Here is a 15,839-nt window from a genome sequence, read left to right as displayed (position 1 = left end):
CTACATTGGAAGAACATGATCAGCGATGGAGCTGTGTGCTGCAGACCATTAGAGAGTCCGGGCTGAAATTAAATAAGGAGAAATAACATTTTAGGAAGGTTGAGTCATGTTACTTTGGGCATATCATCAGTGGGGGATGGCATCAAGCCGGACCCTGATAAAATCCTTGCTATTGAACAGATGAAAAGTCCTTCTGATGTACATGAGCTGAGACAAATATTGGGCCTTGTGAATTATGTGGGCAGGTTCCTTCCAGATTTATCCACAATACTACACCCTATCACAGAGTTGCTAAAGAATGATGTTGCCTGGGTCTGGGGACCTTCACAAGAAGAATCTTTTGTGCAGGTCAAGTCCCTACTGGGGTCTGCCCCAGTGTTTGGGTTCTATGACCCTTCCAAAAAGACTGTGGTTAGTGCCGATGCAAGCAGTTATGGGTTAGGGGCCGCTCGCCTGCAGTTGAATGAGAACAAACTACAGCCCATCGCCTACTGTTCCCGTACACTGACGGCTGCCCAGTCGAAATACGCCCAAATTGAAAAATAGTGCCTGGCTGCAGTTTGGGCATGTGAGCGTTTCCAGCGTTACTTAGTGCGTTTAGAGAAATTTAGTCTGGAGACTGACCATAAACCGCTAGTTCCTTTAATCAACTCCTATGATATTGACAAAACACCTCTAAGATGCCAGAGACTTCTGAAGAGGCTGCTCAGGTTCAACGTTCAGGCAGTGCATGTGACGGGGAAACAACTGGTAGTGGTGAATACACTTTGCAGGCTCCCGCTGGCTGCTGATGAAGAATCTTCAACGGAATCAGATGTGAAAGTGTATGTAGATTCAGTTCTGGCCTCCAAATCCATTTCTTCAGGGAATCTAGAACAAATAAGAAAGGAGACATATTTAGATACAGACCTTCAGGAAGTTATTAAGTACATAAAAGAAGGTTGGCCCGAGAGCCGGGCAGCCTGGATGTCTCTAAGTTCTTACCAGTCAGAAAGGTCACAGCTCACAGAGCTGGATGGGTTGGTGCTGTTCCAGGACCGCATTGTTATTCCTGTTAACATGCTGCAGGAGATGTTAAACAGGATTCATGATGGCCACTTGGGCATTACAAAGTGCAGAGAAAGGGCTACAGCAGTTTGGTGGCCTGGGATCAGTTCCTACATTGCAAGTCATGTGTCAAAATGTGCCTTTTGCCGGGAATGCTGGCCTACTGAGAGAAGGGAGCCCTTGATTTCTACTCCGCTGCCTGCAGGCCCGTGGCAGAAAATAGCTGCTGATTTGTGCGAACTGCACGGGAAAAAGTATCTAGTCGTGATTGACTACTATTCCAGGCATTTGGAGATTGCACCCATGAATGAAATCACAAGTCAAGCAGTTATCCCTCGTCTCAAGAGCTTGTTCGCCCGGTGGGGCATACCAATGGAGTTAGTGAGTTATAACGGAATGCAGTTTGCTTCCACAGAGTTCAGTTCTTTTAGCAGTGAATATGATTTTGTCCATGTCAAGTCCACATTACCCGCAGGCCAATGGAATGGCTGAAAGGGCAGTTCAAACAACAAAGTTCATTTTGAAGCAATCTGAGCCGTACCTAGCCCTCTTGTCCTATAGGGCGACTACCATTCAAGTCACGGGTTTTAGCCCAGCACAACTGATGCTAGAACATCAGATTCACACCACCTTACCCTCTGTGGGTGTCTTCCATCCAACTAGATCTATTCCTCGGGACGAGGTCCTTAGGGGGGATGAAGAGGCAAAAAGGGGCCATCGCTTCTTCTAAGACAGGAAACACTCTGTGAGGCCCTTGCAGGAGCTGAATGCGGGGCAAAGTGTCAGAATTAAACTCGATGATGAGAAGAAATGGAAGATGCCTGCTACGGTAATTGGACGCTCTCCAGAACCAAGGTCTTATGTAGTCCTTACTGATGGAGGGACAGTCGCACGTCGAAATCAAAAACATCTTCAGCCTGTACCGGAGAGTTTGGAACTGGATGCCTCAATACCACCGCCGGTGGGATCCCCTGTTTTAAGAGGGTGCCTTCCCCTCAGCAAGATCACAGCGAGGATACGTCTTTGCCTCCAGCAGACTCTCAAACACCTTCTTCTGTATCAGAGGACAGTTCATGTAGAATGACATCAAGTGGAAGAGTGGTGAAACTTCCAGCCCGATATCGGGATTAGCACAAGTTAGAGCAGTGACCGGAAGTATGGGCAGAATAATCCCATGGTCACTGTGGACTAGGGCAGTCTACCCCGATGTTCAAGTCAGGATGTAATTCATGTTGTTTATACAGATATTCTCTTTAACTTGTTATTTGTTGTATACTAAACAAAACTATTTTTGTATGCTTCTTGTATACCTTGTTATTTGATGTATTCAAATGAAAAAAAAAATGTATGCTTTGCTCTTTGAAAAGGGGGAAGATGTGATGAGAGTGGGAAGTGACGTCACCGGATGGGGGCGTGGTTTAGGTCCGTTATTGTCTATGTCGCAGTTACCAAGTTAGATGTGTTGTGCAAGCTGTATACTTCTATGCTCTGCAATAAAATAGCGTTGTACCTTCTATACTGTGTCCTGCATCTCATGACACATTGCATTTATTTCCTTATAGTTTAATGTATAGTTAAAGTATGAGTTCACGATTCTCTAAAGCAATCTGGTCTGGCAAGTTTATCTAACAGGTCACGCCAGTACTGCAAGGTCCCTAAATGATTTTGGGAAAGGTATGTAGTATCTTGGTATGCAGCGAGAGAGAGAGAGAGAGAGAGAGAGAGAGAGAGATTTTGCATGATTTCTCTCCATGTTGGGGAGAATCTAATCCAGTGCACAGCTTGTCATTTACTGCTGGAGCAGTCGCCTCAGGATCCTATGTCTGTGGTACGTAGCTTGTCATATGTTTGCACTGCTGGAGCAGTCGCCTCAGGATCATATGTCTGTGGCGCGCAGCTTGTCATAATATGTGTGCACTGCTGGAGAAGCCACCTCAGGATCAGACATCTGTGGCGCGCAGCTTGTTATATATTTGCACTATAGGAGCAGCCACCTTTAGGGTTTTATACATCTGTGGCATGCAGCTTGTCATAATAAGTTTGCACTGCTGGAGCAGCCACCTCAGGATCATATGTCTGTGGCGCACAAACTGTCAAAATATGTGTGCACTGCTGGAGCAGCCGTCTCAAGATCATATGTTTGTGGCACGCAGCTTGTTATATATTTGCACTGTTGAAGCAGCCGCCTCAGGATCATATGTCTGTGGGTGCAGCTTGTCATAATATGTGTGCACTGCTGGAGCAGCCGACCTCAGGATCATATGTCTGTGGCACGCAGCTTGTAATATATTTGCACTGCTGGAGCAGCCGTCTCAAGATCATATGTTTGTGGCGCACAGATTGTCATAATATGTGTGCACTGCTGGAGCAGCCGTCTCAGGATCATACGTCTGTGGCGTGCAGCTTGTCATAATGTGTGCACTGGCTGGAGCAGATATATATATATATATATATATGTATGTATGTATGTATGTATGTATGTATGTGCATTGGAGTGCTTTGCAGTTAAGTAGATAAAAACATGAAAAACATATTTATGCAATATTCATTTTTAATAAAGGTTTTAATTACGTATTTACTGTAAATATTTCACATTCAAATGTTCTGCACATAGCAGAATATGATCTAAGTATTTCTAAATAAATACTCATATATATATATATATATATATATATATATATATATATATATATATATATATAGGTATAGATATATATTGTACTAAAATACCAGATATCAGATATATGTAGAAATATTTATTTATGAATAAATAGAACACATTCTGCTATGTGAAGAACATTGGAATGTGAAATATACATTTTTACATGTTGGGTTAGCGCACATGAGAATATGCAAGCGCACGAGTAGGGTGCTAGGTTTTCTCACACTTTTTTTGATCCATTGACTTCTATGGGGGAATATGTGAATGGATTTTTGCGCTCATCTGGTTAGCGCACATGCAAAAACAGTTTACTTTTAACTAAAAATATGAGCGCAACCCTACATGCGAGAAAAGCTTACTTATAGCGCAGTTAAATCTCGAGCAGTGGAAAAATGACATACTCAAATTATGTAAACATACTCTAACAAATCAACTATGTCATTTTTGTGACTGCCTGAGCATGGCATTCTGAGGGCATAACTCACTCTTATAGAAAAACTTACCAGCATTTACCATTTATAAACTATGGGCTCCATTTATCAAGCTGCAGATTCAGCTTTGCAGTGCCGGTTCACATGAGCGAGCCTGCAGGCGATAGTTAAGAAGCTACCTAACCTATATGCCAGTGCACGCTCAATGGTGCGCGAGCAGGGGGCGGCATTGCACAAGTAGCCTCTTGTGCAATGTTAAATGCAGGCAGCGTATTCCTGCCTGATGGCCATGATGCTGGGCAGGCAGGTCCATGTAAACTATTTTTTTCAGTCCAGCCTTTCATAAATGGGGTCCTATGTGTCAATCTAACGATACCCGTTTTGTTACTGCTACATGTTTATTGATTTCTGTCAATGCTTGTACATTCTGAGGCCCAATGTACTGACTACTCACTAGGGTATGTGTCTAGCCACTGCTGAGGTAGAATTTTGAGATATATATATATATATATATATATATATATTGTAATATAGTTTTTATTGAGAAATACAGCTTATAGATAACAAAAATGTCAATAGTGGTGATACAATCATTGATCATGTTACATAAGTAAGATGGATTTGGCAAACAATAGAGCTCTTATGGTCATTTCTTCTTTAGTATGAGTTCAAATGCGGCTGATGTGAAAAGTCTTTTAAAGGACTTTTGTCATAGTCCGACTGTACCTAGTTTAAGCTGTCTGTTTTTCCCATTTATACAAAGATAAATTAAATTATTTTACCAAAAAACAAATAATAACCAATAGTAACTGAAAACATAAAAACATATAGAATTTAAAAAAATAATTGTTTGTACTTTTCCTGAGTGTGACTGAGTACATGTAATAAGTGTCATTATGTGATGGGTTCTCGGTGTGCAGGGGTCAGGTATATAACAATAGGTGAAATCCTAGATTAACTTATTTTCTAGTGTTGCTCTTAGGGGCATCATTGGTTGGGTTGTTTCTCCCAGAGGAACATTATATAAGCGTGCATGTCTAACTGATTTGTAATGAGATAATGGTATCTTTCTAATTAACTTGAGGTTGGTTTGTGTTTCTTGTATCCATGTTTGCAGAGTGGGTATTGTTTCTTTTTTCCACAACCATGGGATTAGTTGGTGCCCACGGTTTATCATGATTTGTGGAAGTTTCACATGTGTTCTAGTCAAGTTTCGGGTATTTGTGGAAGAGGAATGCCATTGGGTCCAGGGTTATGGGTGTACCTAGGGTATCTTGTATGTAGGTGGAAATAAATTCCCAAAGGGGTTGAATTTTAGGACAGGTCCACCAAATATGATATAAGGTCCCTTCGTTTGAGCATTGTCACGAGCAGTGGTTGGAAAAGTTAAGGAAAATGTGTTGAAGTCTTTGTGGCATTAAATATCATCTAGTAAGAATTTTGGTGTTAGTCTCTAAGAGTTTGGCTGAGTGGGCTGATTGGCAGATAGAGATAAAAATTGATCGCCAGTCAGCAGCTGGGATGAGAAATTGCAAATCTCTCTCCCAGGATTTGGTAAAATTCTGCAAATCTCCTTCTTTTGGCGTAGTGAGTAGTTTGTAGGTCAGCGAGATAATGCGGTGTATGGGAGAGGAGGAACTACACATTTTCTCAAATAGGGTTCTCTGTCTTGTTAGATTGTGTTTATGTGTATAATGGAGGAAATGGTTGAGCTGGTGGTATCTAAACCATGTGACATAAAACCCATCGCCTAAATGTTTGATATGTTGTCATGGTAGTAACTTACCCTCCTCTACCAGAATGTATGTAGGTAAAAGGAGATGTATATCTTTGGTACCCGATGGAGTAATATTGATACCTGGTTGGAAGTCAGAGTTTTGTAAAGTAGGCGTGAGTAGTGAGGGGATTGTGGAAATATTAGGGTGGGTTTTGACTATATCTGTCCAGGATCTATGTGTTTACGATATTATGGGGTTTGAAGATTTTCTTATTTTATAGGATGAACAGTATGGGTGACAATGGGCACCCTTGTCTTGTACCGTTTCTAATTGGGAAAGATTCTGAAACCTTACCTTAATCTTGGCTGAGGGAGTTGTATAGAGGGTAGTTATTTTGGAAATTAATTCTTTGAGGAGGCCAAATTTATGTAGGGTGCATATTAAAAAGGTCCAATCTAAGCGATCAAATGCTTTTTTAGCATCCGTTGAAATAAAGATTGTTGGTATTTGGTGTTGGGAGGTATGGTGTAGAAGGTGTATCGCCTTTACTATATTATCTTTGGCCTCTCTATGTGGTACAAAACCCGTCTGATCATTATGTATCAGATGAGGGAGAGTGGTGTTTAGCCAGTTAGCAAGATTTTTTTAGTATAATTTGAGGTCAACGTTTAGTAAGGATATCGTGCGAATATTGGAGGTGGTATCAGTCGGTTTGCCCGGTTTAGGTAGTACTGTGATGTTTGGCTCGAGCATGCTTGAAGGAAATGGGTCTATATAATTAAATAATTTAAGAAGATGTGGGGTGAGTAATGGTTTAAATTGTTTATAGTAAAAGTTACTGAAGTCATCTGGACCTGGGCTCTTCCCTGTTTTTAGAGTCCAACTCCTGGTGTGTTATGGCTTGACTCAGTAGATGTAAATGCTCTGGGTGTACCTGGGGAAGATCTATTTGACTGAGATATTTTTCACATAAGTCTTTGTAGTCGGGTTTTGAGCGTTCAGGTAATAGGTTGTATAGTTTGGTGTAATACTGACGAAATTCAGTAGCTATGTGTTTAGAGATTGTGGTTTTGGAAGAGTCTTAAGCCGTTAGAGAATGGATATATGATGAGGTGAGTTTGTGTTTTAGGGCCCTGGCAAGTAGTCTGCCCGGTTTGTTACCCTGAATGTGGTATTTCTGGTGGAGGAAGAAAGCTGTGTTTTGGGCATTTATGTCAAGGAGGTCGTTGAGTTGCGATCTTGCTTGATCTAGCTTATGCTGTATTTCTGCATCTGCAGGATGTCTCTTGTGGGAATAGTCTAATTTTTACTATTTCCTGTGTGAGTGCTATATGTTTTTTTCTTTCTTGTTTGTGTTTGATGGCTTTATGTTTCATCAAAATTCCCCTAATAACACATTTATGGGCTTCCCAAGTAATGATTGGTATAGTGTCTTCTGTATTGTTAAAGGTGAAGTATTCTTGGAGTGCTTGTTCTATGTCAATTTTAATTAAGGGATCTGATATAAATGTTTCAAGACGGATATATTTTATATTTCAATTTACTTATATAATAATCCCTTAATTATTATATGATAGCTAAGTGAGTTTGTGTTTCTGGTCACTAATCCGACCTATCTCACTACCCACAAGAACAAACAGGGTTCCAAACTTTAAAAGGTCAACAACAATTACACCACATCTAATAAGATCTTAAAAGACATACAATAATATAAAATTATATATTTTTTTTTTTTCATGATTCAGATAGAGCATGCAATTTTAAGCAACTTTCTAATTTACTCCTATTATACATTTTCTTCATTCTCTTGCTATCTTTATTTGACAAAACAGGAATGTAAGTATAGGAGCTGGCCCATTTTTGGTTCAGCACCTGGGCCCAATCAGCAAGTGCTACCCAGGTTTTGGACCAAAAATGGGCTGGCTCCTATGCTTACATTCCTGTTTTGTCAAATAAAGATACCAAGAGAATACAATGGAGGGTGAATATTTATTAGCTATAGTATAATCCTGCACAAATGTGGAGAGGTGTAGTTAACTAAAAGTTTTACTTAGATAACCAAGTCCAAAAGAGCTTGGCTAAAGAAAGTGGTGTACATATTTACATTTTAAAGAGTATAGCTAAATTGTATCATCATTGAAAGTAAAACATAGCTTTTATTTAAACTTATTAAAAGAAAATGTGGTGATAGTCATTACAATTCATACACACAATTGTTACTTAAACCATATTAAAAACACATTATCTCAGCCTAGTTAGAATAATCTGGTGCAGAGGTAATAATAGCGCTATATACTGAGATTCTGTGAGTTGAATCAGTCACATTGGTAAATTAAATTAATCCATGCTTACGACTAAGCCTCCTTCAATCCGGGAGTTGAATTTACTTTTATCTATCTGTAAACAACAAGCCACTGCTATGTATGAGGTTCTAGGCTGTTAGACAAGCAAATTAAAACATGGAGATAAACTATTAGATGCTCCCCTGACGCACGTTTCAATAACGCTTCTCCCCCATTAAGGGGAATCAAGTTTTATAGCACACTGTCCCTTTAATGTGAATGTATTAGTTTGAAATACTTAAAGTAGACATTGAAATGTGGAACATACTTTCTGTAGGGGAAAATTTCCACACTGAATTGGCATGTGCATCTCCCACGAATACATTTCCATCTTCTGAAGTGGCAATGTCATGTGGCATGTCAAAGGGCTAAAACAAACAAAGTATTAGACAAAACTACAATGACAACATATATTTAGTAATAACATACATTATTAAAAGTACCACACATTCTTTTCACATAGACAAATGTGAAATCTTCTGGACAGCTGTTATATATAAACAGTTTTCAATATGATAGTCACACTATGTGACATTTTTATTAGCCCATTTGTGCAACGTTTTGGGGGCTCCTGCTTCTTTATCAAGCTCTTATCAATTTGATAACAATCTAAAATAAAATTAAGTCTATGCTGATCATTTGAATGTTACTCAAATGATAGAAAATTATAAATATTATAAAATATAGACAGCTGCTCTTTAATTATGGTCTGAAAGAACATAACCTGCTGTATAGGTTATACATGCTGTCCTAGTAAGAGAACCAACTAGAAAATACTTATAAAAAATAGAAATCAGTATTACCTTACTAATAGGAGTAAAGGTATCTATGATATTTCCACTAGAAAAATTCATTACAAAGCCTTGCAATGGTGCAGAGTCACCACGTTGTGGTTTTCCGTTCACAGCAAACAACAGTCCACCTGGAATTAAAATGAGGCATAATGTTAAAGGTCCACTCAATGCAGTAGAATTACATAATTAACAAGAACATAATAAAGAGACAATGATTTAACACTTACTGAAATGCCAAAGTTGCGGAGGTTGCTATGGCAACTTTGGCATTTCAGTGATGACGCTGCGCATAGTGATGCGCATTGATGACGTCAGACGCCTACTCCGTCGACGGCATTGTGGCGGCTATTCAGTGAACACTGGGGGTATTTAGGAGTAAGATGTAGGTAAGTTTGTCAGGAGGTTTTAATTTTTTGTTAGTATTGTGGTAACATTTGATAAAGGTACAGGAATGTACCGAAACGTCATGGATACCTTTTTAATGAATTAAATAAATCATCTTGTTTTAACCAAGACCAGTGAGTGCCTGCATTTGTGGAGAAATATATATATATATATATATATATATATATATATAGAGATATATATATATATATATATATATATATATATATATATATACACACACACACACACACACACACGCACATACACACACACAAGCATACATATATACACATACACAAGCATACATACTGTATACACGCATGCTCACACACAAGCATACATATACTGTACATGCATATACACACATACGAGCATACATAGATACACACACAAGCATACATTTACAAACATGCACACACACACACGAGCATACATAGATACACACACAAGCATACATTTACAAACATGCACACACACACAAGCATACATATACACACACACACAAGCATACATATACACACACACACAAGCATACATATACACACACACACAAGCATACATATACACACACACACAAGCATACATATACATGCATTAACACACACAAGCATACATTTACATGCATGCACATACACACACACACAAGCATACATATACACACACACAAGCATACATATACACACACACAAGCATACATATACACACACACAAGCATACATATACACACACACAAGCATACATATACACACACACAAGCATACATATACACACACACAAGCATACATATACACACACAAGCATACATATATACACACACAAGTATACATATACACACATGCACATACAAGCATATATATATATATATATATATATATATATATACATATATATATATATATATATATACATACACACAAGCATACATATACTGTACACAAGCATGCATATACACACACAAGCATACATATACTGTACACAAGCATACATGTGCACACACACACACATATACACAGACACAAGCATACATATACACACACATACATATATACAGTTGTGCTAATAAGTTTACATACCCTGGCAGAATTTATGATTTCTTGGCCATTTTTCAGAGAATATTAATGATAACACAAAAACTTTTCTTTCACTTATGGTTAGTGTTTGGCTGAAGCCATTTATTATCAATCAACTGTGTTTACTCTTTTAAAATCATAATGACAACAGAAACTACCAAAATGACCCTGATCAAAAGTTTACATACCCCAGTTCTTAATACCGTGTATTGCCCCCTTTAACATCAATGACAGCTTGAAGTCTTTTGTGGTATTTGTGGATGAGGCTCTTTATCTTCTCAGATGGTAAAGCTGCCCATTCTTCCTGGCAAAAAGCCTCCAGTTCCTGTAAATTCTTGGGCTGTCTTGCATGAACTGCACATTTGAGATCTCCCCAGAGTGGCTCAATGATATTGAGATCAGGAGACTGAGATGGCCACTCCAGAACCTTCACTTATTCTGCTGTAGCCAATGACAGGTCGACTTGGCCTTGTGTTTAGTTTATTTTCATGTTGAAATGTCCAAGTATGTCCGATGCGCAGCTTCCGGGCTGATGAATGCAAATTTCCCTCCAGTATTTTTGATAACATACTGCATTCAACTTGCCATCAATTCTGACCAAATTTCCTGTGCCTTTGTAGCTCACACATCCCCAAAACATCAGCGATCCACCTCCCTGTTTCACAGTAGGAATGGTGTACCTTTCATCATAGGCAAATGTAGCATTTATGGTTGTGGCCAAAAAGCTCAATGTTGGTCTCATCACTCCAAATGATTTTGTGCCAGAAGGTTTGAGGCTTGTCTCTGGGCTGTTTGGCGTATTGTAAGCGGGATACTTTGTGGCATTTGCGTAGTTATGGCTTTCTTCTGGAGACTCGACCATGCAGCCCATCTTTCTTCAAGTGCCTCCTTATTGTGCATCTTGAAACAGCCACAGCACATGTTTTCAGAGAGTCCTGTATTTCACCTGAAGTTATTTGTGGGTTTTTCTTTGCATCCCAAACAATTTTCCTGGCAGTTGTGGCTGAAACTGTGCGCTGCCTACCATACGCTGGGACAAACACGCACACGCATACATATTAGGACGATCATTTCCTCCCAGCGCTTGGCTGCAGTACAACAGGAGCCGGGGACAGTTCAACAGGAGCCGGGGACAGTCTCCTCAATCTGGGGACTGCCCCCTAAAATCGGGGACGTCTGGTCACCCTAATGCAAAAGGAACATTGACTTCTGAATTTAAAACAGCAGTGTAATTTAATAGTTGTTGCCTGATTTCATGGACCTCCCTTTAATTATGGGTGCTGCTATTTTGGAACCTAAATTTCACTACAAGTTTCTGAAAAAGAGTTGCAGGGCATCTGAAAACAAATGTCAGCACTGGAATGCTGTGAAAGAGATATTTCAACATGGCAGCACATGACAAGGGAGGACAGAATTAACACCAATACTATGCTTATAAAATGTATTTAGTGTTTAATGTCCCTTTAATGAAATTTCCCAATGAGTGCACAATATCAGTTATGAGATTTGTGTATATGAAATATATGTAAGCTTGCTAACACAGGAGCCATTGATGATTCTGATACATGGTGTGCTCTGTCTGAATCACAAAATATTGTTTTTGGGGTTTCATATCCCTTTAACAATGTTGTGTTGGTATTTACAACTTCAATATTTTTCCAATATATTTGCAAACTTACTATACCATCTACAACCCCAATTCCAAAAAAGTTGTGACAGTATGGAAAATGCAAAAAACAAGAACAAAGAGAGTAATTTAGAAATTCAATTCACCCTGTACTATACACATTATTCGATGTTTTACTCTGAATTTAATGTATTTTTGAAAATATACACTCATTTCAAATCTGATGACTGCAACACACTCCTAAAAAGTTGGGACAGTCGACTGTTTACCACTTATTAAGCGTTTGGGCCCTGAAGACACCAGTTGGTTAAGTTTAGCAAGCGGAATGTTCACCTATTCATCCATTGTGCATGTTTACAGCTGCGCAACTGTATGGGGCCTTTGTTGCCTTATTTGTGCTTCATAATGCGCCACAGATTCTCAATCGAGACAGGTCAGGACTGCAGGCAGGCCATGCTAGCACTGCACTCTCTGCTTACGCAGCCATGTACTGTAATCCGGGCAGAATGTGGGACGTCCTTGAATGTCAGATGGCAGCAAATGTTGTTCCAAAATATATACATATCTTTCTGCATTCATGGTGCCCTCACAGATGTGCTAGTTACCCATGCCATGGGCACTGACACACACCAATACCATAACAGACGCCGGCTTTAGGACCTGATGCTGATAACAGCTTTGATGTTGCTTTTCCTCTTTGGCCCAGAGAACAAGATGGCTTTTTTTTCCCAAAAACTATTTTGACTCGTCGGACCACAAAACACGATTCCACTGTGCTATTGTTCATCTCAAATGAGACAGAACCCAAAGAAGTCGGTGACGCTTCTGGACAGTGTCGATGTATGGCTTCTGATTTGCATAGTAAAACCTCAGTTTGCATCTGTGGATGCAGCCGCGAATGGTGTTGACTCTCAAAGGTTTACGAAAGTATTCCTGAGCCCATGTCAGGATATCCATTACAGACTCATGATGGTTTTGAGACAGTGACGTCTGAGGGATCGGAGATCACGCACATTCAGAAGTGCTTTTCGGCCTTGCCCTTTATGTAAGCAGATTTTACCGGATTCCTTGAATCTTTTAATTATATTGTGCAATGTAGAAGGGGAAATGCCCAAAATCCTACCAATTTGTCTTTGTGGAAGATTGACGAGCCTTGACCCATCCTTGCTCTTGAAGGACTGGGCCTTTTTTGGAAAATGCGTATATACTATGATTTCACAATTGCCTCACCTGTTTCACATCACCTTCTTATTTCAACTTGTCACATCACTATTAGTCCTAAACTGCCCCTGTCCCAACTTTTTTGGAACCTGTTGCAGTCATTAGATTTTATGAGTGTATATTTTCAAAAATACATTAAATTCACAAACTAAAACATCAAATAATGGGTTAATAATGTGTTTTAAATATAGTACAGGGTGAATTGAATTGTCAAATGACTCTTTATGTTTGTTTTTTGGCATTTTCCATACTGTCCCAACTTTTTTCGAAATTGGGGTTGTATCATACAAAGATAATAAATAAATTCACTGCTCATTATCAATATGCAGTTATTTCACAATTGTTGCATTTAGCTGTGAATATTTTATTAGTAGACATTAGTACTCAATGTGGAACTGGGCACCAGTATTTCCCGTTTGTTTTTTGCACCAAAGCCTTTTGGGTAGGAAGAAATATGAAGATAGAGACCAGCATGGTTTGTGTTATATCAGGTGCATTTTATTTTATTTTAAGTCCACAGTGTTATACAGAGTTTATAGTAGCTTCATATTAGAAAAATAATAAAGTAAATGAAAACCCATGTAATTTAATTTCAAGTCAAACTGGAGATGTATGCTATAAAATGTAATATATTTAGAGCCAGATTACTAGCGGAGTGGTATTTATTGCTCCCACTCTCGCGCTAACTCTGCTAGAAGTAAGCTTTTTGCGCACATCTGGTATCTCTCGTATTAGAAGTAAAATTTCTCACTCATTCTCTAACACGATGCGTGAAAAAAGCCGAACTTAGAATATTGCAACTACGTCAACATATTAGTCAATAGAGCAAGAAAAGCAAGAAAGCACCCTACTTGTGCACACACCCGATCGCATATTCCCAAGTGCGCTCAGTCGACTGAGGGCTAGATTACAAGCGTTTTTGCGCAAGCGATATCGTCTTTTCACAAGCATTTTTAATTGCGCTGATATTACAACTTGCGCAAAAGCACGATTTAGCTTCAATCCTTACCACAATCTCAGAACTGTAGTTAACTGTTTTCTGAAACTAAAAAGTGTCACAAAACACATCAAAAATACATTACAAAGTACAGTTACACTCATAATAACACTGTCTAATAAAAATACATTACAAAGTACAGTTACACTCATAATAACACTGTCTAATAAAAATACATTACAAAGTACAGTTACACTCATAATAACACTATCTAATAAAAATACATTACAAAGTACAGTTACACTCATAATAACACTGTCTAATAAAATACATTACAAAGTACACTTACACTCATAATAACACTGTCTAATAAAATACATTACAAAGTACACTTACACTCATAATAACACTGTCTAATAAAAATACATTACAAAGTACAGTTACACTCATAATAACACCATCTAATAAAAATACATTACAAAGTACAGTTACACTCATAATAACACTGTCTAATAAAAATACATTACAAAGTACACTTACACTCATAATAACACTATCTAATAAAATACATTACAAAGTACAGTTACACTCATAATAACACTATCTAATAAAAATACATTACAAAGTACAGTTACACTCATAATAACACTATCTAATAAAATACATTACAAATTACACTTACACTCATAATAACACTATCTAATAAAATACATTACAAAGTACAGTTACACTCATAATAACACTATCTAATAAAAATACATTACAAAGTACAGTTACACTCATAATAACACTATCTAATAAAAATACATTACAAAGTACAGTTACACTCATAATAACACTGTCTAATAAAAATACATTACAAAGTACAGTTACACTCATAATAACACTGTCTAATAAAAATACATTACAAAGTACAGTTACACTCATAATAACACTATCTAATAAAAATACATTACAAAGTACAGTTACACTCATAATAACACTATCTAATAAAAATACATTACAAAGTACACTTACACTCATAATAACACTGTCTAATAAAAAAATTACAAAAAAGTTATAAGGCCTCAAAGATATGAGATCTCGGGTCTTAGAAAAAAAAAGCCTCCAAAGTACTTTAACATTGAGATACATACATTGCTAAAGATGTATTTGTATGTATAAAGGTCTATATATAATTATGTACATATACAGTATATTAATGTATTTATATGTGTATATATGTTTTGACAGACATACAGTATATACACAAACACATACTGTAAATAGTACTCATATATAGACATATATAAGAGCATTAGAGCCCTTTGCCGAAGCAGATGAAATCAAGATAAAACATTTATGCAATATTCATATTTAATAAAAGATTTTAACTGTATTTACTGTAAATATTTTACATTAGTAAATGCGAATATGCTATGTTGTTTGCGTGATGGGTGTAAGTTTTTTTTTTCCAACAATTTTTTTATCCATTGACTTCTATCGGGAATGCGAAAATGCGATTGTGTTTGCATGACAGACGGGTGCTAGGTTTGTTTCTTCTTTTTTGTCTCCATTGATTTCTATGGGGGAATACATGCACGCGCATGCGATAATTTAAGTT

At 37.9% G+C, this 15,839-nt stretch overlaps 1 protein-coding gene across 4 annotated transcripts in view; it reads right to left on the bottom strand.

The window, feature by feature from the left end:
* The window catches only part of PAM (peptidylglycine alpha-amidating monooxygenase), a 405,645-nt gene that overhangs the window by 24,956 nt on the left and 364,850 nt on the right, over nt 1-15,839 (bottom strand). For all 4 annotated transcript variants that reach the window (XM_053701521.1, XM_053701518.1, XM_053701520.1 and 1 more), the window contains 2 exons: nt 9,004-9,122; nt 8,469-8,568 (listed from right to left, as the gene is read on the bottom strand). In XM_053701521.1, the coding sequence (XP_053557496.1) occupies nt 8,469-8,568; nt 9,004-9,122 (219 nt within the window). The remainder of the gene's footprint in view (nt 1-8,468; nt 8,569-9,003; nt 9,123-15,839) is intronic.

Source organism: Bombina bombina, chromosome 2 (genome assembly GCF_027579735.1).
Source record: "Bombina bombina isolate aBomBom1 chromosome 2, aBomBom1.pri, whole genome shotgun sequence".
NCBI classification, from domain to species: Eukaryota; Metazoa; Chordata; class Amphibia; order Anura; family Bombinatoridae; genus Bombina; species Bombina bombina.
This window is presented reverse-complemented; position numbering and strand designations above follow the sequence as displayed.